This window comes from Natator depressus, chromosome 28 (assembly GCF_965152275.1).
Source record: "Natator depressus isolate rNatDep1 chromosome 28, rNatDep2.hap1, whole genome shotgun sequence".
NCBI lineage: Eukaryota > Metazoa > Chordata > Testudines > Cheloniidae > Natator > Natator depressus.
In genome coordinates, this window is record NC_134261.1 from 13,198,726 (window position 1) to 13,225,598 (window position 26,873).

General features: G+C 50.4%; 1 protein-coding gene across 1 annotated transcript; it reads right to left on the reverse strand.

Annotated features, from left to right (window-relative positions):
- Positions 1 to 3,553: 3,553 nt before the first annotated feature.
- On the reverse strand, positions 3,554 to 26,271 carry LOC141978891 (uncharacterized). Its single transcript, XM_074941237.1, has 9 exons — positions 26,160 to 26,271; positions 25,427 to 25,648; positions 24,779 to 24,801; positions 23,926 to 24,038; positions 23,593 to 23,625; positions 20,636 to 20,727; positions 19,813 to 19,939; positions 6,629 to 6,742; positions 3,554 to 6,272 (listed from the first exon to the last, which is right to left on the reverse strand). Exons 2-9 carry the CDS (start codon positions 25,619 to 25,621, stop codon positions 4,633 to 4,635), a joined length of 2,337 nt encoding a protein of 778 aa, XP_074797338.1. The 5' UTR covers positions 25,622 to 25,648; positions 26,160 to 26,271; the 3' UTR covers positions 3,554 to 4,632.
- Positions 26,272 to 26,873: the final 602 nt, after the last annotated feature.

A 26,873-nucleotide genomic window follows, 5' to 3' on the forward strand; every position in this document is an offset into this window, starting at 1 on the left:
GCCCTCAACTCTCTGCTGTTTCAATGCAGATACTTCCTGTTCCAACCGATTTACTTTCTCGCTCCCTGTTACACACTTGCTTCTGCACGGCCAGAATCTGCACTGTCTTTAGGGTAGACGGGGTGGGGGTGGGACTGATTTTATTCTTTTAAATTTATTTTTATTTAGGTTTTTATTCTTGCCTTGAGTTGATCTTTTTATTTACTACCGTTACTACCATCTGGTTACAGTGCTGCAGGAATGTCTTGGGGCCGGTAAAGTTTCCAGGCTTCCAAAAGACCATTACCATGTTCCTGTCCAAAATCACTCAAGCTGTTTCCCAAAACCATTTCCAGCTGTTCTTTCTTTCCAGATGTTCCCTTTCCTCCCGACATAATTTCTTACCCAACCAGGCTACCCGACCTGGGCCCTGTCTCCCAGTAATGGAATGTATCCATACACTGACTTGTGGACTCTGAAACGGGGAAATTACAGGTTGCAACCCTGCCCCACCAGCCTCCCTTCTTGCACAGCAAACCAATAAACAGTTGGTACCAATCGTCCCCTCCTCTCCACCACTCCTGGCAACTGGCTTGCCAAATCTGTTACCCAGGTTTTCCAGAACCCAAAGCAATGGTAACTTACCTGTTTCTCTTCAGGTGATGTCGGAAATAAACCAGTGGGGACACATCTCCTCCATTTGATAAGTGCTTTTATTTAAAACTGCTTGTTATTAGGTTTGAAGCACACACACACATATACATGCTGTAGCAGCAGAGTTCGAGCATTCAACACATTTATATTTACCTAAAGTTTGAAATGCTTTTGAGGAATCCACAACCAGCCTTCCAGGGGCCCTCCTTCTGTCCAGTTGCTGAGCACTTTAGGTGCCAGGCCCTTGCCCAAAGAAAAGCTCCTTGGACTGCTTCCATGCACACTTTCTCACTAAACTTCTTATAGATTTTCTTTTGACAAAACACAAACTTATAATAGCCGCTAACAGGCTATTGATTTTTCTAGCAACAATTCATTATTCTCCTTAACAGCAAAGCAGGTTTAGCAAAAGAACTTACCAACACAGACAACCAGATTCAAGGTCAGTTTTTTACATTTCCTCCCTTCTTATGAATTTGTCCCTTCACTTTATTATTTTTACTTAGTAAAACTGCAGCTTGCCACTGTTTGTGTTCTGTCTGCCTAAGCAAGGCCAAATTATTCCTATGTGGTGTTCTTGCTTCCAGCTTATGGGGGGCTAAGTGCACAAGATGGCTGCGAATTATGTCAAATCCAATCCCTTTACGCCAAAGGCACCAGCTTCTCTGTAAGCCTCATGAAACTTGGGATCCAAGTGGTAGAGGATACTTGTTTCCGTTTTAATCATGGCATCCTTTGGGACCACAATACATTCCACTGAACTAGGGAGCTGTGTTATAAAAGCAGTTTTATCAGGGCCTATATCAGCCTGGTGTCCTTCTCTGGGGTGAAAACCACCCACGGTGTACCTGCTATTAATATTGGAGTTGTTGCCAAATCCTTGGCCTTTGTGAAGGAAAGTGTACACTTCGCTGATGTAAACTCCTTTACCAAACCAGGCACTTTTCAGTAGCCATGAGGAATATTCCCCAAACATGCCCAATTTGTTTCTTTAATGTGGTGGCACGGGCCTTAATTAGGGACTAGAAACAGACCTGGGTCTGAATCCCTGTAAGCCACCAAAGGTGGGGCATCTATTCAAAAACAGACGTTCTGCAGCTATCTCACATCCAACCCTGATTTCATTTTACACACATTTGAAGCATCTCCAAAAGATGTGTTCAGCAAGAATGCCATTTCTACGTCCTCCCCGTCTACGTAGATGGGGACAACATTATCCATATCATAGGTTTAACTAGGAGATATATTGAGACCTAAACCGTAACTACTTTGGGAATCAAATACAAGGGTATTTTGCCAACTTCCAAATCCCTTACCGAGGAATTCTCTCCTTGGGCCATCTGAGACAACATTTACCTAAAGACCCGAACAACACTGTAATCATAGGCAGTTTCCTTTTGTTAGTTGCACAATTTGGGGTGTGCTGTTCACCATTTCAGAATGGAGACTTCCTTGGTAGCATGCCCAATAGCATGCCGTATTCTCTCCTGTTGACTGAACGGCACTTGACTTTCCTCCATGTCATCATGGAGGTGCAGGAGAAGAGCAAAAATAACATCAGAAATTGTTATTTTAGTAAACGGTTATTGGTTAAAGTCCCTAATAAATCTGAGCTTCACTCAGTCAAACAAAACTAATATCCAATTATGTGAGCAAACAGACTTCAGAAAAAAAGAGGAAAACCCACATCACAGAGAGGTATAAGACACTTTCAGTTTCATATAAAATGAAGTTCCGGAGCAGGTTATATATATGGCTCAGAATCAGGAACACATTCTCCCATAGCATTCTCCTCTGATCCATTCAAAACTACTTCTCTCAGCACTTACTGAATCATCTTATTTACAAAAGTTCGCAGCATTGGAGTGGAGAAAAAACTCCCGACCTGCCCATCTGCAACCTTCCTGTCAGCAGTAAAAAGCCCAGAAGTGGCTTTGTCAGTAGATAGACAGAGGGATTTATACTCTGCATGATCACTGAGATTGGGATCCATTCAAATTTGTCTCCCAGGTCTGCGACACCTTCATCTCCCGCCTTAATGAGCCCAAGGTCTGGTCTACAGTAGGAAATTAGGTCAGTATAACTCCATCACTCAGGGGTGTGGATTTTTCCACACCCTTGAGCGAAGCAGTTCAACCAATCTGACTCCTAGTGTAGATCGCACTAGGTCAATGGAAGAATTTCCCTGTCAACCTACCTGTCCCCTCTTAGGGCTTGCCTACACTGGCAAGTTTCTGCACAGTAAAGCAGCTTTTTACGCTCAAACTGCCAACGGGTGCACACTGCCAAAGCGACTTTGTGTGCGGAAACGCCGCAAAAACCCCACCTCCAGGAGAGTCGCCCGGCTGTCGGCACAGGGGCTCCAGCGCTCTGTTGCCAGTGTAGACACGTGATTGCTCTCCGTGCTGTAACCGGCCTCCAGAGCGGCCCTGTAATGCCTCAAGGGACCGCTCTGCCCCTCCCGGTTTTGAACTCAGCTGCCCTGGAGACGTGTGCCCCTTCCCCGGCAGGGCACCGCTTCTGACAGCTGTTGCGTGCTGATCTGCTCCGGGACACAAAGCAAACCACTCATGTGGAAGGCTCGCGCCGTTGAACACAGAGGCAGGTGTGTGTGTGAGAGAGCGCGAAAGAGACCGCGGTGCAGAGAGCCCAGGGAGGGAGGCGGGGGCTGATGTCGGGGTTTCCCCCTCCCCCTGCTCAGGACTGGCTGCTTCCTGCCACTGTCTGAACTTACAAGACAGCATGCTGGCACACACTCTGTCCCCCAAAACACACGGTCTCTCCCCCCCCTGCCCACGCACACACTCCCCCCGCCCCCACTTCAGCTGAAAAGCAGCTGGCAATGTAGTCGGAGGCCCAAGCGTGGGATAGCGACCACAATGCACTCCTGCCTTTGCTGTGGCAAGAGCTGCTAACCTGGATGTGACGGGGTGGACACGCAACGGCTGTTCAATCCCAGCGTTTTCATGAAAGGGGTGTCACTCGCGGCGCGGAAACCCGCCAGTGTAGACGTACCCTAAGGGCGGTGAAGAGCTACGTCAGTGTTTTAAGTGTACGCAAGCCCTCATTTAGTAGCAAAGCGCAACGGCCGAGCAGCGAGAGCTGAGAACGCTGCTTCATGTCACACTTAGGGAGATGGCTGGGTCGGACGTGAAAAAGATAAACTCAACACGGCCCAGAAAGAAGGTAACGCTTCTGGGGTGTTAGGGAAGGAGGTAATCTCTAGGAGCCACCACATCTCTTTCTTGTGTCACAGAGGCAGAAACAACCCTTTCTTTCCTGCTCCTCTTCTTTCTTATGTTTAAATAAGAAAAGCAACACACCCCTCCCCCCATTCAGCACAACCCAAGGCACCGTGAGAACAACTGGGAATGAGACAATCTGTCCCCAAAGGGGGAATGAGGCGACTAACAATTCCTTTGCAGTGAGAGGAACAGTATAAACATGCCTGCATCATGAGGCATGGCAAACCCTTTCCAAAGCACCCTGCGACCAGGTGCAGCTGAAGAAGTGGGCTTTTTACCCACGAAAGCTCAGGCCCAAATAAATCCGTTAGTCCCTAAGGTGCCACCGGACTCCTCGTTGTTTTACTATAAATGTGATGCTCCAGGATTGGTTAGAGGAGGAGAACTGATCGAGGTTAGGTCAGGCCATGAGGAAATGTGCTAGATAATCGCAGCCAGTATACACAGGCTTTGTTTTTACTGAAAGAAGAGTTATGTTTTTACATGGCAAGATCAGGGAGCTTTGATGTGAGTGTAGTTCACTTCTGTCAGCTTTACCACCCCAACCTGGGGCTGTGGGACATTCCTGGCAGGAGGGGGACACACTCCCATGACTCACTACACAAAGGAGTTGATAAAGCAACAGGACTCACCCCAAAGAACGGCCAGTTTTAAAAGGCTCAAGAGGGCAACTGACTGGTAGATTTGAGAGACCGCGGCGATGCAAATGATTCAAAGAGCCTGAAAGGCCGCTGTGTGGGAATTAGCCAAAGTATTAAAGAAAAGCAATGTTTTGTCGGCTCCAGACAAGAGGTTTGTAATGTTGATCTCCCTTAGCCATTCTCTGATGATAAACAAGGGCTGAGCGCGGACGGAAGCTTTTCTCCCAAGAAGCGTCTCTGGGGTCTCTCTCCTGTGTGGACCCTCCGATGTGCAGCAAGGGCTGAGTGCTGAGAGAAGCTTCCCCTGCACTAGGAGCATTGATAGGGGCACTCACCTGTATGGATTCTCTGATGTGTAATAGGCCACGTGAAGGTGTTCCCACGCCCACAGCGCTCATAGGGTCTCTCTCCTGCGTGGACCCTCTCGTGCCCAATAAGCCTTGAGCTCCGAGTGAAGCTTTTCCCACGCTCACAGCGGTCATAGGGTCTCTCTCCTGTGTGGACCCTCTCGTGCCTAATAAGCGTTGAGCTCCGAGTGAAGCTTTTCCCACGCTCACAGCGGTCATAGGATCACTCCCCTGTGTGGATTCTCTGACGCGGGGTAATAAGGGATGAACTCGGACTGAAGGTTTCCCCGTACTCGTCACATTCATAAGGTCGCTCTCCCATGTGGATTCTCTGATGCGTAATAAGGGGTGAGCACCGAGTGAAGGTTTTCCAGCATTCATAAGGTCGCTCTCCCATGTGGACTCTCTCATGTTTAATAAGGGTTGAGTTCCGAGTGAAGCGTTTCCCACACTCACAGCACTCCTAAGGGGGTGCTCTCCCGCATGCGTGCTTTGATGTGTAACAAGAGCGGAGATTCGAGCGAAGCTTTTCCTGCACTCGTGGCATTCGTAGGGTCTCTCCCCCGTATGGATTCTCTGGTGTGTAATAAGGGATGAGCTCTGAGTGAAGCTTTTCCCGCACTCGCAGCATTCATAGGGTCTCTCTCCCGTGTGGGTTCTCTTATGTCTGATCAGGACTGAGAGCTGAGAGAAGTTTTTCCCGCACTCACGGCATTCATAGGGGCGCTCTCCCGTGTGGATTCGCTGATGTGTAACCAGGTGTGAGCGCCGAGTGAAGGTTTTCCCACATTCCCAGCATTCATAGGGTCTTTCCCCGCTGTGGCTTCTCTTATGGTCAAAAAGGCCCGATCGGCTACTGAAGGTTTTCCCACACTCACGGCATTCATAGGGTCTCTCCCCCGTGTGGATCCTCTGATGGGCAATAAGGGACGAACTCCGAGTGAAGGTTTTCCCGCATGCGCAGCATTCAGAGGGTCTCTCCCCTGTGGGGAGCCTCTGACGGGCAGTAAGCCGTGAGCTCAGTGGGAAGGTTTTCCTGCACTCATAGGGTCTCTCCGCTGTGTGAATTCTCTGGTGTTCTTTAAGGTGTGGGTGGCTACTGAAGGTTTTCCCACACTCAGGGCATGTGTTGTTTCTCTCTCCTGTCGGGATTCTCTTCTGGGCTGTGGTTTCCTTCTGGTCCTTGGGAGTTTCCCAGTAATTAATGGACATACTCACATTCTCTCTTGTCTGGTTTCCCTGCTCTCTCTCTGGCCTGTGCTCACTCTCACCGTCTTTTCCCTGCTCGTGACTCCTGGACACATTCCCTTTGGAGCTTTGGGATAACCCCACGTAGGGTCCCACTTGCTCAGCATCTTCCTCCTGCGGATTCTGCTCCTCGTTCTTACTCACCGTCCCATCACCTGCTGAGAAAGAGAGAGAAACCTCAGAAACAGGGATGAAAAAGGCGAGGGCAAACCAAAATAAGTGCTAGTGAGACAGAAAAAAAGCAGGATCTGAATTCCACCAAACTCTTTCCCACACAGCAAAGAAAAGGGCATAAAATCTTACTTCTACAGCCCATGGGAGGGGAGGTCAAGGCAGGAGCCACTACCAGGGGTCAATCAGGATGGGTAGGAAGCCATGAGCGATATCTGCCATGAGGCTATGACAGCTGCTTGGAACAATCCTGAACTCAGAGAGCTCACAAGGTCCTTGTAGGGAATCCCAGCTGTTTCCTTGAGGCATTCCCAGCTTTTGAACTGGTTTAATGATTCCTCACCTGGGCAGGCATCCCTCCAGATCTTTCTTTCCTCTGAGCCCTGGACATCTGGGACCTCTGGCTTTACCTCTCCTTCCAGCTGGGAGATCACAGCAGATTTGGGAACTGGAAACTCTGCTTAGAGAAAAGATCAGGGGAGTTCATGGGACATTTGTCACAATAAAATGTTCCATTCTTTTAACTCCAGACCATTTTAAAGAAGTAATATGCTGGGGCCACCTCCCAGGTGCACAAATCATAGAAGATCAGGGTTGGAAGAGACCTCAGGAGGTCATCTAGTCCAACCCCCTGCTCAAAGCAGGACCAATCCCCAATTAAATCATCCCAGCCAGGGCTTTGTCAAGCCTGACCTTAAAAACTTCTAAGGAAGGAGATTCCACCACCTCCCTAGGGAACCCATTCCAGTGTTTCACCACCCTCCTAGTGAAATAGTGTTTCCTAATATCCAACCTAGACCTCCCCCACTGCAACTTGAGACCATTACTCCTCGTTCTGTCATCTGCTACCACTGAGAACAGTCTAGAGCCATCCTCTCTGGAACCACCTCTCAGGTAGTTGAAAGCAGCTATCAAATCCCCCCTCATTCTTCTCTTCCGCAGACTAAACAATCCCAGTTCCCTCAGCCTCTCCTCATAAGTCATGTGCCCCAGCCCCCTGATCATTTTTGTTGCCCTCCGCTGGACTCTCTCCAATTTGTCCACAATCCCTTCTGTAGTGGGGGACCCAAAACTGGACACAATACTCCAGGTGTGGCCTCACCAGTGCTGAATAGAGGGGAATAATCAAGTCCCTCGATCTGCTGGCAATGGTCTTACTAATACATCTGCTTAATGAGGGATTTAACTATCCCCATTTCTGCTGTGAACACACACAGCCAGACAATCATCATTAAACGGTCCCATAGGACAGAGAAGGTAACTCCGCATCCGAGAAAGTGAAGGTTGCAGCCAGTGGGAAACCACTTGGAACTGCTTCTTACTGACAAAGAGAGGCCCAGAGACAATGAGTGAGTCCCAGGGAAGCTGGGAGACATCAGTATGGGATGGTGGGGTTCAGTGAAGAAAGGAACAGGAGGGAGTGAGGATGTCCCTGAACACAGTATCTTAGCGGTGGTAGATGTAAGGAAAGCACATTCTGAGGAATTAGGAAATATTGCAACTCTGGTGTAATAGGCGGGAGTATGAAAATCCCGCAGCGTGTAGAGAAGGCTGGGGAATCAGACGCTATAATTTAGGAGCAACAGACTCTAATTCCTCTGGAAAAAGAGAATATGAAGAACAGGAATTGGGCCACGTGACCTCAGGAGGGACTGACTCAAAGATCCCAAAGAGCTTGCAGTGAAGAAAGGCTGCAGCTGGCATAGATGGGGAGGGAAATCAAGACCTTCCGAGTCCCCAGAAGTTGCATTACCACAGTGACAGAATGCACCCCTGTGTTCATATCCTGCACATTATTGTAATAATCTTAGCACAAAATATGCCTTGTAAGGTATAATTTGAAAACTAATAACTTGGTCAACAATAGCAGGGCAAAATGTATGTAACAACATCATATGTAAAGTTATGAACATAAGATGAAATGATGAAACACGCTAAAGTGTGTTTACCAGACAAGTCTGTGGAGAAGGTAAACATGTTTCTCCAAGACAAATTAATGCCCGGCCAGATGTCATCAAAGCCGACGGGCCATCAACTATCAAGGGGCCTTTCTTTGGAAACAAACAGAACTGCACCTTAGCAAACAACTTCGCAAACCTCCCCCGCTACCAGACTCCACGTCTCCTAGCTCTCAGCTAGAGAGAATGTTATCTAGGGGTCATTTCCAGGAAGATGCATTTCAAAGGGTGACCAGTATAAAAATGAGGGCAAACACCAGAAGGGGTCTCTCACCCTGTCTGCCTCCTCCCACCGGAGATGTCAAAAGAAACAGCTGCTGGACTTTGGGGGAGGGATCCTGCCCGGAAAAGTTTCTTCAGTAATGCTGTCAGAAGCATGAGGTAAGGTCATCACTTTTTGGGGGGGCAGGGCCAGCCTTACAGATGGGCACTGTGCGTGACCACCCAGGACACTGCAGTCAGGGGGGCACTGGGGTCACCCCCCCACCCACACACACAAACAGCGAGCCCAAGACCTCTTTAACCCCCGCAAGCACTGGGCCCAGAGCCGGGGAGTGGCAGGGCTGTGGATGCCCCAGCTCGGGGGGGGTCCTACCATGCGCCGAGCTCTAACTGCCCCTCCAGGCTTCTTCTTCCCCTGCACGGGCCACTCCCTGAGCTGGGTGAGACCCACCTTTGGGAACCTCGCCCGGCTGCAAAAAACTCCGTGCGGCTGCTGCTGGAAACCCAAGTCTCAAGGCACTGCCGTGGCCAGCAGCAGCATAGAAGTGAGGGTGGCTTGGTATGGTATCGCCCCCCTTACTTCTGTGCTGCCCTCAGACCTGGGCTCCCCGCCAGCAGGGCAGAAGAAAGGGTGGCAATACCATGACCCCCCCTACAATAACTTTGCGATTCTCCCATGGCCCCCTTTTCGATCAGGACACCCCTGATTACACCACCATGAAAGTCCAGATTTAAATATCTGAATCTAGGACATGGAAGATGTTTAAAATCCTACGACCACGAAATTGACCAAAGCGGATCATGAATTTGGCAGGGCCCTAATTATTGATGTTGACTTGGTTATTGGGATATTTGCTGGATGAATTATTTGTTTTCGTTTAAAAGGAAGGCTGTAAGGAAAATGTATAGGAAGGGAAGGTGTTGTTAAGAGACAAGGTCCACACTATTAGCTTTGAACCTCTCTACCTGCTGGGTCAAGCCAGTTTACAGAACTGGGTTAAATGCCGAGGGCCAAAGCCCTGGGACCTAGGAGATGAAAAGGTCTGGAGCAGTTTGAAAAGGGATTCTCTCTCAAAAGGAGCCTGGCTGTTCAGATGGTTATTTGGGAGAAAGAAACAGAAATACATGGAACCTACCAGGGTGTCTGAAGAAGACAGATCTGCCTGGCTGAGCATTTAGAGAAGGCAGGCATGTGTCAAGAGTGGTTGTTATGTCAAAATCCCTTTTTTCTGTCTTCCTTTTTTCCTACTGCAAAAAACCACTGACCCCAGACCTTCCCAAGGTACAGGGTATTGCAGCCCTGGGCCCGGTCTAAGAGTAGAAGAATTAAAGTATCCCACTACAGGAGAGGGAAAGGCCCCAGGTAGGGCACTTATATAGACCGTGAAAGGGACACAGGAACGGCTAATCCTCTCACTCACTATGACACCCACTTCTCTTCCACCCACTGCTCTCCGCTCTCCCCACCTCCTGGGACTCCAGCACCCACTTCTTGTGTTCTCGCCTTCCCTCCTGTTGCCCACAGCTCTCCTTGATCGCTGTTTCCCCAAAATTCCTGCTCCCCTGAACACTTTCCACCATGCCCTCCCACTGTCCCAAGTGTTCCCTGGAGGCTGGATACCTGTGTAATTAATAAGACTGGGACTTTTCAGCTTGGAGAAGAGACGGCTAAGGGGAGATATGATTGAGGTCTATAAAATCATGACTGGTGTAGAGAAAGTAGATAAGGAAGTGTTGTTTACTACTTCTCATAACATAAGAACTAGGGGTCACCCAATGAAATTAATAGGCAGCAGGTTTAAAACAAATAAAAGGAAGTATTTCTTCACACAAGGCACAGTCAACCTGGGGAACTCCTTGCCAGAGGATGTTGTGAAGGCCAATACCATAACAGGGTTCACAAAAGAACTAGATAAATTCATGGACGGATAGGTCCATCGATGGCTATTAGCCAGGATGAGCAGGGACGGTGTCCCTCACCTCTGTTTGCCAGAAGCTGGGAATGGGTGACAGGGGATGGGTCACTTGATGATTCCCTGTTCTGTTCATTCCCTCTGGGGAACCTGCCATTGGCCACTATCAGAGGACAGGACACTGGGCTAGATGGACCTTTGGTCTGACCCAGTCTGGCCGTTCTTATGTTCTTGTGCGTCTCTGGGGTGGCTTAGACACAACAAATCCTGCATCTTCGCGGGAGTGGGGAGGGGAAAGGGAGGGGTAGATGAGATGACCCTTGTGGTCCCTTTTAGCTCTCTGGCTCTAGAATTCCTTGCTTCTAACTCCCAGAAGCTCCTCCCAAAAAAATTATCCCTTCCCTCCCTCCCATTACTCGCACCCCCATTTCCCAGAGCACCCACCCTTCCCTTTACTCCCACCAACATCAACCCTCCCAGCCCCGTGCAGTATTGATCCAATGCCCTCCCATTGCTTCCAACCCTGCATGGCACCCCCAAACTCCCTAGGGCATCTGCACACCCCCTCTGCCCCGCATTGCTCCTGTGAGCCAGGAGGGCTCAGGACAGTAGGACTTTGCCCCCAACCATACCCTCCCCGGTCCACTACCCCCAGCCCCTTCCCACCTCTCCGACACCCTCCTTTCCGCTCCTTGGTGCCTCTGCATTATTCTTATTTCTATTATTAATTATTATTATTATTATTAATTACTGTTATGCCTAGCAACCCCAGCCAGGGACCAGGACCACCACGTGTGGGTCGTTCTACAGACACAGAACAAACAAACAGTCCCTGCCCCAAGGCGCTGACAATCGACGAATCAGACAAGAGACAGATGTCCTGATGGCAGCAGTCTCAGCATCTTAGCCATTACCATGTAGGAGAGGATACGTAAGGGGGAGACAGGCCGTGAAAGGTCTTGAAAGCGAAGAGAGGCGGGTGATGTTTGACGCAATAGAGACGGGGAGCCAGTGGAGGGATTCAAAGACTGGGCAGCGTCACAGATTTACAGGCCGTTCGACGAGCCAGCCTTTGATATCGTCTCCCTCTTGGAACTGCCTTCTTTCGGGTACGACCGCAGCCGGGAGAGAGAGGCCTTCTAGCCTGGGTCTACAGACCCCGTGCAAGCGGGTCTCACACTAGTGTGTTAAAAATAGCTGTGGGAACACTGCTTTGATGCGGCCGCTCGGCCTGGAGCCCAGGGATCTCGAGCCCACCCACCCCACAGCCTGAGAACCCCAAGCTACAATCCAGTTTCTCGCTGTGGTTCTTCAGGGAAGTCACACGAGTTCAGGCTCCCGGCAGAGACGCTCGCTCTTGAGGCGTGATGCAATCAGTCGGTATTTGCAGCCAGGCAAGACAGCCATTCCAAAACAAGCCACCATTTACGAGGCATGGGATTCAAACGCCCTTAGGCCAAGCTGGTAAAGCAAAACTTAACTCAAGGTTCATGTTGTCGGAATCATCTGCTCAGGTTTTCCCAAAGCTGCTCCATTTCATCTCGGTCTCAGTCTGCCTCAGGCGGTCTGCCCAGTCCAGTCTGTCTCAGCCTACTCCCTTTGTCCCATGTAGCAACCCTGGTGTGTTCCCATGTTCTGAGTCCCTCGGCTCCCACTCATACAAGCCATTGAGTCTTCCAATGTCTCTGCAGGGGCTCCATTCAGTTCTGAACGGCGTATCCCTGCCAACCCAGACAGGCCCATGTTACGCCATCAGCCAGTACGTTCCCTGTCCCAGAAGAGGAATCCACACCCACTGGGCAACACAGGAAAGTGAGAGGGGAGATTTAGTCATGCATGTTTTTCATTTTAAAAAACACAACAAAAACCCTACAGAAATGCCCATATTCTCTGCAGGGAGACGTGGTCAATGTGAAGGGCTAGGATAATGAATCATCAAAATGATAGAAATGTACGGCTGGAAAAGACCTCAGGATGGCATCTAATCCACCCCACCCCCAATCTCAGGCAAGATAAAGTACACCTAGACCATCCCTTACAGGTGTTCGCCAAACTTGTTTTTAAAAACCTCCAGTGACAGGAATTCCACAACCCCCATTGGTAACCTATTCCAATATTTATTTATCTTTATAGTTGGGAAACTTTTCCTAGTATCGGACCCAAATGTCCCTTGCTTCAGATCAAGCCAACTACTTCTTGTCTCACCCAGGTGGACATGGAAACCAATTGATCCCCATCGTCTTTAAAATGACTCTGAACACACTGGAAAATGATTATCCCGTCTCTCCTCCGTCTTCTTTTCTAAGAAACATCCCCAATTCTTTCATCCTTTCCTCCTCGGTGTTTGAGGGGAACAAGGCAGCTTTGCGGAGGTTTCCTCCTGAACGAATACGAGCAGGGCAAGACTGCATTTGTCAAGATCAGAGGAAAGGATGCTGCAGTATTTGAGAGAGGAGAGGTGAACCTGGGCAAAAGTTCCTTAGGGACCATATGCAGAATGAAAATGCAAGTTGTAGACAGAGCCTGGATGTGAGGACCTATAGCGACGTCCACGTCAAGGGTGTTTCCCAGTTTAGGGGCCGGAGTGACAAGGATGGTGGTGCTGTCTGCTGGGATAGAGAGAGGAGCGTCACGATGGCTTGGGGAACATTTTAAGATCTCTGTTTCAGTCTTTAGCTGTTCTGCTGACCTTGATGGTTAGACACCTGCAAGGAGATGTCACAGAGACAGGCTGAGATTTTAACGTGGACAGAAGGAGGCGGGTCGGGAGCAGAGAGGGAGATCTGTGTGTCATCGGCATGGAGGTGGCAGTAGAATTTGTGTTTGTGGAGGAGATTGCCCAGAGATTAGGTGTAGCAGGAGGAAGAGGAGAAGGGACCAAGGATGTGGAACACACACAGCAAGCTGGAGTGGGGATGAAGGGGATCCTCCAGAGGACACGATGAAGGAGAGATGAGAGAGGTAGGAAGAGAATCAGGGGACCACAGGAGAAGACAAGATTTCAAGAAGAACAGCATGGCCGGTGGTGTCAAAGGCAGCTGACAGGCCAAGGAAGGGGAGGATGGAGCACTGGTTCTCAGCTTTGCCTAGGGCAAAGTCATTAGAGACTTTGGCAACAAAAGTGCCTCAGTGAAGTGCTCTAAATCTCTGCTTCCCTGAAGCTTTCCCTTCCCACCAGACCCTCCCCACTGCAACCCCTTCCCTCTCCTCCCATTGCCCCAGTCTTTCTCACTCCCTAATAGCCATTGATAGACCTATCTTCCATGAATCTATCTAGCTCCCTTTTGAACCCCGTTATAGTCTTGGTCTTCACAACACCCTCTGGCAAGGAGTTCCAGAGGTTGACAGTGCGTTGCATGAAAAAAATACTTTCTTGTGTTTGTTTTAAACCCACTACCTATTGATTTCATTTGGTGGCCCCTCGTTCTTGTGTTATGAGAAGGAGTAAATAACAACACTTCCTTCTTTACTTTCTCTATACCACTCATGAGTTTATAGACCTCACTCGACGCTCCTAGCAAGTTCCCGGCATACAGGAGGAGGAGCAATACCTGTGAAGATGTAGAGGCTGTTGACATGGGTGGGGTTGGGGATGAGGAGTTTGGGGTGTAGGAGGGTGCTCTGGGCTGGGACCGAGGGGTTCGGAGGGGGATCAGGGCTGGGGCAGGGGTGCAGGAAGGGGTGCAGATTCCGGCGGGCGGTGCGGGCTCTGGGGTGGGGCTGAGGGTGAGAGGTTTGGGGTGCAGGAGGGTGCTCCAGGCTGGGATCGAGGGGTTTGGAGAGCAGGAGGGGGATCCGGGCTGGGGCAGGGGCATGGGGTGCAGGCTCCGAGCGGCGCTTACCTCAAGCGGCTCCCGAAAGCAGTGGCATGTCCCTTCTCCGGCTCCCACGCATGGAACGGCCCCCGACCCTCGGAGCGGGGCCATGCCACGGCTTCTGTGAGCCGTGTGGTGCAGCCCCCGACCCATCGCCCCAGCGGGAGCTCACGGGCTGGCTTAAAATGGCTCCGGCCCGTGGGCCGTAGTTTGCCCACCCCTGCTGTAAAGGAAAGTCTGTGGTCAAGCATAACACAATGCCTCTGATGCCGAGTTTGCATTTGGCCTCTCCATTTTTGAGACACAATGCACTGATTTGCTGAATTTTGCATGCAGTTGGCTGGCTGCATAGTGAATTCATCAGAGTACTCCCTAATATACCAAAGTCCTTGTGCGGTGTGGTTAATCACAGACCATCTGAGTAGATAAAGCAGTTTGTGGTGGGGTAACTTGGCTCATGGTTTGTGTAGAGTTTGAATAATGGAGAGGCCAAGACACTACCTGGTGGAAGGCCATTTTCCTGTCAATGCCACCGGCTCTGTTTGCCACAAAAGTTTATGAAGAATCTTTCGTTCTCCAGCATGGTCTGTATTAGCTTCATGAAGGGGTGGTTCTTAGTTACCATTAGTACATTGAGAAGGAGCCACTGACGACTGACTGTATCATAGGCAGATGAGACATCAACAAACATCACTACCATAATCGACCCCATTTCAGATCCATCTTTGCTAAGTTATGTCAAATTCAGAAGCTGTCCAGTACCCGACAGACCTAGGGGAAAGCCAGCCTGTTCGTTGATAAGAAGTGGAGTGGTAAAGTTGTGTAAAGGCAAGTATAAAAGCAGCTGCTCAAACAATTTTAAAATATTGGACAGGTGTGTGACAGGTCAAATGTTTTTTGGGTCTGATGGTTCCTTAACAAGGTCTACTCTCTTGGCTTGCTGACAGGTTTTCAATATCTTGAGCTGGATGCCACAGATATTGAACTTACTCAGGAGCCAATTCTGCAGGTGCAGCCCGAAAGTTCGGAGGTCATCGAGGCCTGCTGATTTCCCTGTTTTCATGGCACTGAGGCCAGACCGTGATGACTGCCCTGTTCTGTTCATTCCCTCTGGGGCGCCTGGCCCTGGCCACTGTCGGAAGACAGGATACTGGGCTAGATGGACCTTCGGTCTGACCCAGTGTGGCCGTTCTTATGTTCATCCAAGATGGATGTATCCGGGGATATTTGCCAAAGTGATGACCCGTTGGTATAGTGGCCCCCTTAACCCTCCTATTGCGTAGCAATCGGATCAGCCAAGATGTTGAAACGTCCACCCACCTTTGCACTGTCAGAAGGTCGACGTACGATCGACCATGCTGTTTGGCTGTGTGGATCACATCCATGAATTCTAACAAGTTCTGCCAAGATTTTAGGCATTCTTGAGCAGTTGCTGTGACGAAGTGGGAATGTTCTTAATCATAGAATCATAGAATCATAGAATATCAGGGTTGGAAGGGACCCCAGAAGGTCATCTAGTCCAACCCCCTGCTCGAAGCAGGACCAATTCCCAGTTAAATCATCCCAGCCAGGGCTTTGTCAAGCCTGACCTTAAAAACCTCTAAGGAAGGAGATTCTACCACCTCCCTAGGTAACGCATTCCAGTGTTTCACCACCCTCTTAGTGAAAAAGTTTTTCCTAATATCCAATCTAAACCTCCCGCATTGCAACTTGAGACCATTACTCCTCGTTCTGTCATCTGCTACCATTGAGAACAGTCTAGAGCCATCCTCTTTGGAACCCCCTTTCAGGTAGTTGAAAGCAGCTATCAAATCCCCCCTCATTCTTCTCTTCTGCAGACTAAACAATCCCAGCTCCCTCAGCCTCTCCTCATAAGTCATGTGCTCTAGACCCCTAATCATTTTTGTTGCCCTTCGCTGGACTCTCTCCAATTTATCCACATCCTTCTTGTCGTGTGGGGCCCAAAACTGGACACAGTACTCCAGATGAGGCCTCACCAGTGTCGAATAGAGGGGAACGATCACATCCCTCGATCTGCTCGCTATGCCCCTACTTATACATCCCAAAATGCCATTGGCCTTCTTGGCAACAAGGGCACACTGTTGACTCATATCCAGCTTCTCGTCCACTGTCACCCCTAGGTCCTTTTCCGCAGAACTGCTGCCTAGCCATTCGGTCCCTAGTCTGTAGCGGTGCATTGGATTCTTCCATCCTAAGTGCAGGACCCTGCACTTATCCTTATTGAACCTCATCAGATTTCTTTTGGCCCAATCCTCCAATTTGTCTAGGTCCTTCTGTATCCTATCCCTCCCCTCCAGCGTATCTACCACTCCTCCCAGTTTAGTATCATCTGCAAATTTGCTGAGAGTGCAATCCACACCATCCTCCAGATCATTTATGAAGATATTGAACAAAACCGGCCCCATTCAATGTTTTCTCTGAATACTGTGTGGGTTCCTCAGTTTCCCCTGTGCCTTTCTTAAGTATCTAGGTGGTGGGATAAGGGGGTGTGATTGTTGCAGAGCCCTAGAGGGAAGGTGTGATGTGGTCTGCACAGAGAATGGCCGACACCCTGTCTCCTGGCATCTTATGGCCTGAGACCCTCCCCTGCAAGGTGCCAGCTGAAGGGGTTGGAGAACAAAGAGATCTGGTGGCCTCCTGGCTCGGGGAAACAGACAAAGGCCAGAGGAGGGACTGGAGGGGGCTTCAGTTTGGAGCCGGCCAGGGAAATGGAGGGAGGCCCAGAACTGAGGTCTGGGCTCCCTGGCCCCCAAAATGAGCCTGTCTGAGGGGTCCTGTTTCCTGTACCTACGAGCTATGTTTTGGACTGTGCTCCTGTCGTCTAATAAACCCTCTGTGTTACAGGCTGGCTGAGAGACACAGTGAATCGCAGGAAGTTGAGGGTTCAGGGCCCTGACTCCCCCACACCCTGTGACAGTTGCCAACAGCAGATGTTGACCAGCGGCGATCGTGTAATCTCCAAATGGCTCGTCTTGGACTTTTTGCCTGTATAGCTCAGACAGCATGGCTGAGCAGGATGCTAGGCCCTGGGTACACTCTCTCCAAAATCCGCGACGAGACTTTAGCCTAGCAGACAGACAGACAGAGACCGAACTGAAAAAGCAGCCACAGTTCCTGGGTATCCGTGCCCCAGGTCCGAAAGCTAGGTCAAAAAAATCTCCGGAGAACGCTGGCAGGTTTGCTCTCTGGAAGCTGAAGCAACGTCGGAATGGAACAATGGAAACAACCGAGCCGTTTACCTCCACTCAGATAGGGTGGCGGTGTGATCTCAGAACTGGGTCTCACTCCAATTTCCTACCTGGATGAGCTGGAGGAGTGCTACCAAGAGCTCGGTCAGGGTTATACCCACCCTGCCAACGGCCACCGCGAAAAGGACTTGGTAGCTTTGGGTCATGAATTGGGCTCTTAAGCCTATGTCTTGAGCAAGGTTCCATCATCCTTGTTCTCTGTATTGCCCCACGAACTGCTATGGCTGCTGAAATCCCCAGTATGTACTTCATTGTACGGGTGGGTTGATGGAATTGAAAAGCATCTCTGGTGGGTTGTAGATGGAGGGCATGGAGGTCTTGTTGAGCTCAATGGTGAGAAGGTCAATAGGATTCTCTTCTGTTTTATAGATGGAGGCAATCCTGATGCCTGGCTTCACAAATTATTAATGGTGTTGCCAGATTGGCTGTGTGTTCTCTCCAGCCAACATAAATCCTAGTGACCTGGTCGGTCTTGTAACTCTCAGTGAATCTCCTGGAGGCAGAGAACACGGCCCCAGTGTTTTGTGCAAATATCTACAATCGTTTCCTGTTTAGGAGCTGGCAGTCCATCTTTTAGGCAGAGACAAGAAAGACTCTTGTGTCCGGACTTGGATGAAAGTTCTGGTCGCTGAGGTCTCCCTCCGTTTTATAGCATCATCGTAATAAGAAGTGGAAAAGCGATAGTCGGAGGGGACAGGGATTGCCACAGCAAAGCTCCAGCTGTGTCCCCTGTTCCAAAGCTTAACACACTGCCACGGGAAGTGGCAGATTCTCCATCACTTCAAACTGGAGGATGATTTAGTCATACACAAGCTATTCATCTCGATACCACAGTAACTGCATGAAATTCTACGGCTTGTTACACATGAGGTCAGACTTGATGATTTTATAGTCCCTTCTTGCCATAAAACCTATGAATTTATCATCAGTATGAGGAAGGACTAAGGGAACATGCTACTGATTGTGTTGTGTTGTGTTCCAGAGACGGGAATCCCAGCATTTATCCGCATGCCCTCCAGCTGTGTGCACTGGGTCAGGTGTAGCTGTAATCGGACAGTGGAGGGATTAGTTGGAGCAGCTTGGCAGAGCTGTGACAGTGATATGAAGAGAGGTGCATGTGAACATAGAGCAGTGGTTCCCAAACTGGGGTTCATGAAATGTTACAGGGGGTTCTCGGGAAAAAATTCCCTAATGGCGGACAGAGCTGTCCCGAGGGACCCCGGGCAGCACGGGGCCAGCAGCCCGGAGCCCCTGGACTTCCAAGAGCTGAGCAGATCAAAGCAAGCATCTCTATCCCACTGAGGAGATTTAAATTTCAAGACTCCTCATAAGAAATGGAAAGGGAGGTGGATATTTTTTGCTGTTTTTAAAATTAAATAGGCAGCTAGTGTTGTTTTTAAAATGATGAAGAACAAGTTTAAGCTTTGTTGTAACGTGTGTTGTTTGCCTGGACTGCTCAAGACCTGAATGTTTGTGTCGGAGGAACTCTTTGAGCTGGCTTCTTAAAGCCCTTCAGGCTGGTTCACATCCGATACTCCTGGAGGAAACCTAGGAGCCTTGTCTTATAACAGGCTTATTCAAAGTGATACAAGCCACGAAAGGGAGATCTTGGAAGAGTGTTGCCATTTTCATAATGTATTTATTATCATTACAGTATTTTTATTGGTGTGTAATAAGCATGTCATGAAAACAAATGTTATATTTCCAAGATCACTGCTTTATAATTTTTGCTCAGGTAAAGGAGAAAATCCCTGGAAATATCCATTTTTAGGGTCGCGAGACTTGACATTTTAGTGAAAGGGGTTCACGGGTTGTTAACGTTTGGGAACCACTGACCTAGCAGGACCAAGCGTGCCTCATTTCAGTGCCGAGTGTTGGGGGTTGCGTCACGAAAGGTGCACAAGGGTGCGCTCCAGCCACGGGTTTGTCAGTAGTCTGGTGGCCTTCGTGTTACTGGTCCCCGGGGCTCAGTGAGGGGTAAGCCAAGGCGACGACTCAGAAGGAACCCTCGGGGTGACGGTAAAGAGAGGGTAACATTTTACAAGTCTGAGACGGTTGGTGCGAAGTAGGCTCCGTGTTTGAGTATGAGCAACTTCTGTTTGCAAGGATGGAACTAAACCCAAGTTTTGCCTTCGCGAAGAGACGACGTCAGACTTTGGGGTATACTGCCCCTGGGCCCTGTTCCCAGAGCGCTGTGTAGCAGGGCAGGGCACAGCGCTGGTGTGTGTGTGTGTCCCTGGCATGCCGGGGTGTTGCTGAAACAGGGCAGAGTTAAGGTTACATTGTGGGGTGACATGAACCTTAACTCTTCACTTCCCCTTCTAGTAACCGCGGGGACGGGAATCCTTACCCAGCGAGGTCACGTTCTCATAGGTCTCCTGCATGACGTCTCTGTAGAGGGCTCTCTGAGCGGGGTCCAGCAGAGCCCACTCTTCCTCGGTGAAATACACGGCCACCTCCTCGAAGGTCACCGGCCCCTGAAAGAGCAAGAGCCCCCCGCTCAGGACCTGCTGCCCCAGTCACAGCCCCACTCTTCGTGATGCAGCAAGGCCCGCTCATGAGAAGCTCTGGGAGGCCCAGAGGCCCACCCTGTTCAGAGCACCCAGGAAGCATCAGGGTGAGGGGAGAAAGAGAGAGACCCTCACCCCTCCCAGCAGAGAGAGGGGGTAGGGGTCCTCACACTCATCACCCCCCTACTAGCCAGAGACAGATACAGGAGATGGAGCCCCCCAGCAGGAACCAGGGGCAACTCCCTGGTGGGAATGAGAACACTCTCCCCATGGATGGGAGCGGATGGGGTGTCTTCCCTGAGTCCCTTTCACTGGTGCCTCCTCCTTATCTCCGCTTACTAGGTTCGTGCTCCAGCACTGAGAATCTGGTCATTTTTCCCAGCCCAGGTCGGCGGGGGTGGGGTGGGGGGGGGTTGTCTCCTGTTCCACAAATAAGGATTTTCCACCATAACCCCCAAGGGGTCTGTTCCTAGAATCTAGTCCCCAAGTAAAACAAGTCCCAGCAGGTTTGTCACCCCCTGCCCCCCTCCCTTGCTCCAGCCTGTGGATTTCCTGCCCCCCCCCACCTCCAGACTTAACTTTGCAGAAGCCCCAAACGCCTCGGTGTTTGCTGCCCCTCTCCCTCCAGCAGGAAAACACCAACAACTCCCTTGTGATCCCTACCTGAGCCTGCTCTTCCCCCTCAGCCATGTCCCTTCCCCCTCGCCTGGGAGGATGAAGCAACCTGGCCCTAAACGTAGACGTTATTCTAGAGCCTGTCGGGGTGAGAGGGAGAACAGGTGAGAGTTCAGAAGGGACCTCAGTGCATTTCACGTCTTGATTCCCCCTAGCTCTTTTCCTGGGAAAATAAAGAGCCATTCTATTATTTTATTACAGAACATACACAACCCTTCCCACCAGGGCTAAACCCACTGAGACCTTTTACAACCATGACCTGGTCCCCGAGTTAATCACCTGACTTAACTGCAATTAATCGACAGCCCTACTTAATATTCATTTAAAACATTCACCTCTTAAATTCTAAGGAGGGCAATGCTTTTGTTATAGGGCATCCTCCATTGTAAATGTCCTGCACAATTTAACGGATACAGTGTTTCCTTCCACATGGAAATGACAAAACTTTGTCCCATCAGTCACCACAATTGGCATAATCCCAAAACTAAACCCTGAAAATTTTATTAGAGAGGCTATGTGTTATCTTGAACCTTACCTTCAGTTTGACTGCTTCAAAAAAATTACAAAAATTCTCCCCAGGCCTTGCTAATTAAACAGCAAAAATTAATTTTAAATTAAAAAAAAAAATAAAATAAATCCTATTTAATTTTCTTACAATACCAGTTCAACAATCAAAAAAATCCTCCCTCAAAAGTGGCCCATAATTTCTCACACGTGAAAAAATTAACAAAATTGCTAATCGTGAAACCTTACAAAAGGAATTAAAAAATATTCATAAGTAATTGTTTTTGAAAACCAGCCTGAATTGCGTGTGTGAAAGAGAGAGAGCGAAAAAGGCATAACTACTTATGTAAATACTGTTTTAATGCTTAGTACAACCTTACGAAAGCACGTAGAAACCAACAAATGTCTGCTAAAATACCTAAAAATCCTCAGGCAAAAGTCAATGATCCAAAGAAGGGTAACTATTCTGGCTTTAAAATTTGCTAAGGGTCTAAGACCCCAGAACACAAAGTGCAAACTCTAATTAATTTAACCCCCTCCCGCGCAATGTGTGAGAAATCTGTAGTTTTCTGGGAATCTATGGTTACTGCAGGGATTTCATCCCAACATATGCCAAAATTACCAGACCCCTGAGTAAATTACTACACGGACATCGGGACTGGGACTGGGTACCTGCACAAAATCAGGCCATACAAAAGTTAAAAACAATTCGAACCCCTTGCTTACTTTACCCTCAAAAAGGAAAAAATGTGTGCTTAAAAATTGCATGGATAGAACACAGTGTAAGTCCTGAGTGGCATGAAAAAATAAACTCAACCCCCCCAAGCTACTGCTTATGTAAACAACCAAGTACTGCCAAAACACCCCTCAAACTACGAAAAGGTACGAGTAACAGTGTAAGATCTACGACACTTCAGTTACATCATTAATTAAATGTCATTCTTCAAGTCAACCACCGTTCTTTCAAAATCTAAACAAAACACATTAAAAAAAAATCGAAACCTATAATCTAAACCAAAAATCTAAACAAATAAAGAAAGAGTAAAGTGCCAAGTGCCAAATGAACCTCCTAAATTCCAACGATGAAATAAAAAAAGTAAAAAGTAAGTTTGTTAAAACTAAACAGTTTTTAAAAGCAAAAACAATTAACCCAACTGCATCAGTGTCAGGACACTAATCTTAAGGCAATAATTAATGGAAAAGTCATCAGTATTTGTCCACAAAAATTGCAATAACTGTCTTATAAAGGAAATGTTTGTGCCAATTTTCCCCTGGCGTATATAAATAGCGAATCCTTCCTTCCTTCAAAACAGGAGCCAGCATTCTGATGCAAATATATGTATCTATGAATAAGAGAAAAAAAATCTGAAAAATTAAACTAAATTCTGTCGCCAGCTGGTATCCTGACGTGGTTGCTGAACTGTTAGCCTTAAAATCAGCTATAAAAACAAATGTGTCAACTTTCGTATCATGTACAAATTCGACCGGTGTGAGGCCTAGTTGCCGGTTTTATTTTCGTACCTGGCCTAACAATAAATTCTAAAATGCCACAAGAAAACAAAGCAGACACGTTAAACTAACTCAATTTGTTCAAAAAATAAATGAACCATCTCTTTAAAAAATAGGGAAAAAAAACCCCCAAAACCCACACGTGCAAATAAACCAAATTGTCTAAACAGTTATAAAACTCACACACCTGCCAAAACCAGTGCACGAAACAGCCTGGCAAGTGAAAATATTAACTCACGCTCAGTCATGACCATTTCAACTAAAATAAATGTTTTTTAAGAGTTTACCAAAAGAAAAGTAAAAGCAAAGCCTCTGTGAAAGAAAGAAAGAAAGAAAAGGTTTTCTTTCTATCACTGTCTTAATATTAAACAGTACAAAAGTTTATAAACACATTTAACCCGTTAAGCTTTGAAAAATCAATACAACAGCTCACCGCCGGGAAAAGTGTGAGAAACACAGATATACACTATAGGACCTTCCTTCTCATTCAAAATTAGACCACACGCTCTCTTCCCCTTCACAGCACATCTGTACACCTGGTAGCAGCCCCATTTCTCATTCGAAGTCAGTCTATACAGCTGGGTTCCACCTAAGACTTCCCTGCCCCGCACCTTCCTGGGTCCATCTTCAGTCAGTCGTTAAAAGCTGCCGGACTGCTCAGCATATGGATGGTTCGTCCTGCCTTACCCTTTCTCGTACCTTTCAGGTGGTTGTTCCTTGCTGCCCCTAAGGGAAACACCCCCTTGAGATCCGGATTCGCTCTGAATCCCCATCGGACGTCACAGCAGGAGCGAACCAGTCACGGGGCTCACCCGGCGTCACCTCGTTCCACCTTTCCAGGGGCACATGGGGGCTGGAGGCGGCGCCCCCCTGCCGCGAACATGGTTATTGGTGTGAAATCTCCCCCCGGCCCGTCAGAGACGGACACGTACCTGCGTCGCTCCCCAGCTCCCGTCGCAGCGTCTCTAGGGGAAGGAGAGGACGGGAGAGGTGAGGATTCAGGCCCTCGCGATCCTGGGGAGGTTCCCCTCGGTTACGAATGGAACCGCTGTTAACTACGGGACGGTGACACAGACCGAGGCCCACAACGCAGCCGCTGCGGACAGAGCCAGCCCCACAGGGCGACTCCATGGGGAAGGGCGACTCGCGGAGCTGGGGCTGCGAGATGGAGCCCGGGGTCAGTGACATCCCGAGAGTCCCCGACTCCTCCCCAGGGCCAGGGTCGCTCTAACCAGAGGAGACGCCACCCCCAGACTCCATCTCACCTTTGAATCCCCGCAGGACCTGCTGCAGGACAGCACTTGTCAGAGAGAAATCGCTGAGTCTCCTCTCCAGCTCCGCAAACCCCAGCTCCAGCTCCCGAAACGCCCTGTCCTCCCTGCCGGGGAAAGGAGGAGGGGAAAGAAATGGGCCTGGATCCCCACACCAACAATTCGTTACTGTTATTTATTAAGTCCTCGATTGTCACGATCAGCATCACGCAGTGGGAAAATAGCCCCCTCCTGCAGCTGCTACGGCTCCTGCTATTTCCACCTCTTGTTCCCTTCCCTTTCCCATCCTCCTTTCTGCATTTCTCGCTCTTCACGGTCTTTGTGTCTCTCCTCCCTACAGGAACTCCCTATTCCCACCCCTCCAGGGCTTCACTCCCGCCCTCTCCCCGTTCCACCCGCGACCAGCCAAGGAACATTGACTGCTGACATTAAAGTGTCATCATCTCAGCTGACCCTCCAACGAGATGAACGGAGGACAGGGGAGTTCACACCCGTCCGAGCCATGGCGTTGGCTGACTCCGAGAGGCGACGGTGTCTCCGTCTGCGTTTGGGAGGGTTTCTTTGTAACCAGGAGGGATAGAAACTTCCTTTAAAAAAAAAAAAATGGAAAGCCGAGATTCTGCACACTGTGAATACGTGATGCTGCCACAAAAATACGACAGACAGGCCAGGTCTGGCCCACGGGCCATATGTCAGACAGCCCTGGCGGGACCTCATTAGCTGCCAGAGACAGCTGCTAGGGGAGACGGCTCGTCTCACGTTGCAAGGGCGGGGGAAAGGCAATATTAAGTGCAGTTTCCAAGCGTAAGGGAGCACGAGGTGGAGTGAAATGGAGCCGGGGACTTACCTGCTCCCAGGGTTTCCAGCATCCTGAGAGGGAGAGAAAGGAGAAGCCGTCAGGGGGGCGCCGCAGGCTGGGGAGGCCTCCTGCTCGGCAGGGCAGCCACCCTGGGCGTCTCGGGTGTTTGGGGCATTACAGACTCTCAGGTTCCCGTTCAGAGAGCAGCTGCCGCCCCCCGCCCCGGCCCCCCAGCAGGGATGTTTGTTCTCAGCAGCCCCAGGAAGCCTGGCTGGGAGGACACCACTGGAGAAAGTTTCTCCCCAGGCACTTTACAGGAAGAAAATATTTCTCCGCCTTGAGAGTGAAAGTCCCGCTAGGGCTGAGAGCCCCACAAGCCCCCTGGCCCCATTAAACCCGTTCACCTGGGGTGAGAGGGGCCTTAGGCCTGGCTCGGGGCCTCGGCATGGGGGAGGGGATTTCACCCTGCAAGTGCAAATGTAGACACACATTGACAGGGCAGGAGAGAAGGTTTTGGGGTTGCAGCAGGCTCTGCCACAGACTCAGTGTGTGGCCCTGGGCAGGGCTCTGCCCCGCTTTCCCCCTTTGTCCCATAGGGATAATTGCCCCAACCCTCCTTTGTAAAGTGCTTTGGGGTCTGGGGCGGAGACGCTCCTACAGGAATGCTGCGTGTGGTCATTGCAACGACAGCCTGACCTGCAGGGGTTGGCTCAGCGGCGGCTGCCCCTTCTCTCCTCCCCGCTCCCCGAGCAGGGAAATCTCCCGGGACCCGCGGCAGACGCCCGCATCCCTTCTCTGGACAATGGCTCTCTCTAGCTCTTCCAGCCGGGACAGCAGCCGCTGCTCCTGCTCCGCCAGAAACCCTCGCAGCTCCCGCCACTCCCAGACCATCTTCTGCCTCTCGGCTGCCGTCCGGCTCTGCAGCCACAGGGAGAGGGCGGGTGGGTACCGGGGGAGAACCATAAATGCCCCTCCCGGCGGGTGGGGGACTTATTTCCCAGAGCGCGGGATCTCTTGCGCTGGGGGATGGGAAGGTTATTTACCCCAGGAAGGGTGGAGGGACCAGGGCAGGGGTGAGCTGTACATCGCTCACGGGGGGGACTGTTCTCCCCAAAACCTCATCCGATTGCCCTGGGCCAAACTCTCCATCTCCGCAGCCCACATTTCCTCCCCATCCCCCCAGGTGCGGGAAAGGCTCCCCGGTCACTGTGACACGCAGACAGCCCGTGGGCAGGGGCTCTGGGCTCACACAGACTGACCCGCTCCTGCCCAGCAGCCTCCTGCACCCTGCGAGCACCATGCCACCCCCGTGTCGGACCCTGGGCTCCGGTGGGGACGGGTCCCTGGCTGAGGCTGGCGGGCTGGGCCCTGCATTCGCCGTCACTCGGGGCACCGGGATCCCTGGCGAACCTGGGCCCTGGGCACCTACCAGCAGCTCCTTGCTTTGAGGCTGCTCCTCGGCTTTGGCGGCTTCTCTCTCTTTCCCCAGAGGGGCCCGACGCTCTCGGGGGGGCTCCTGGAAGAAGCGGGGGGGGGGGTTACAAACCGCTGCAAACGGCCTCCCATCCGGCCCTGCAGATGTCCGTGCAGAGTCCCTGGGACTCAGACTTTTAACCAGGTCTTCTTTAGCCTCAGCAAGGAAGACCCGAGAGGGGGCAATGAAAGGGGGCCCAGGTTTCCCAGAGAAATCCCAGGACCCCGTGGTGAAGTGACGGGGGTGCAGCCCAAGCCCCCAGCTCCCAACATCCCCTGGCCCCACGCGCCTCCCAAGCAACCAACTTCAGACATTGCCCCAGTCTCCCCAGCTCTACCCCCGGCATCCCCCAAACTCCCGGCTCTGTCCCCCCGACATCCCTCAAACTCCCCATTCTGCCCCCACACTGACACCCCCCAAACTCCCCATTCTGCCCCCACAGACACCCTAAACTCCCCGCTCTGCCCCCCTCACACCCCAAACTCCCAGCTCTGCCCCCCAACATCCCTCAAACTCCCCGCTCTGCCCCCCACACTGACACCCCCCAAACTCCCCATTCTGCCCCCCCCACACCCCAAACTCCCAGCTCTCCTCCCTGCCACTGACTCCCCCCAACCCCCAGCTCTGCCCCCCACACTGACACCCCCCAAACTCCCAGCTCTCCTCCCT

Excerpts from the sequence above, each read along its gene's own strand:
- LOC141978891 (XM_074941237.1), bottom strand. The coding sequence starts at position 25,621 with ATGGTCTGGGAGTGGCGGGAGCTGCGAGGGTTTCTGGCGGAGCAGGAG. Across the intron at positions 6,743-19,812 it reads TGAGAACGTGACCTCGCTGG|AGTTTCCAGTTCCCAAATCT; the intron begins GTAAGGATTCCC and ends TTCTCTAAGCAG. Across the intron at positions 6,273-6,628 it reads CTGGAGGGATGCCTGCCCAG|CAGGTGATGGGACGGTGAGT; the intron begins GTGAGGAATCAT and ends TCTCTTTCTCAG.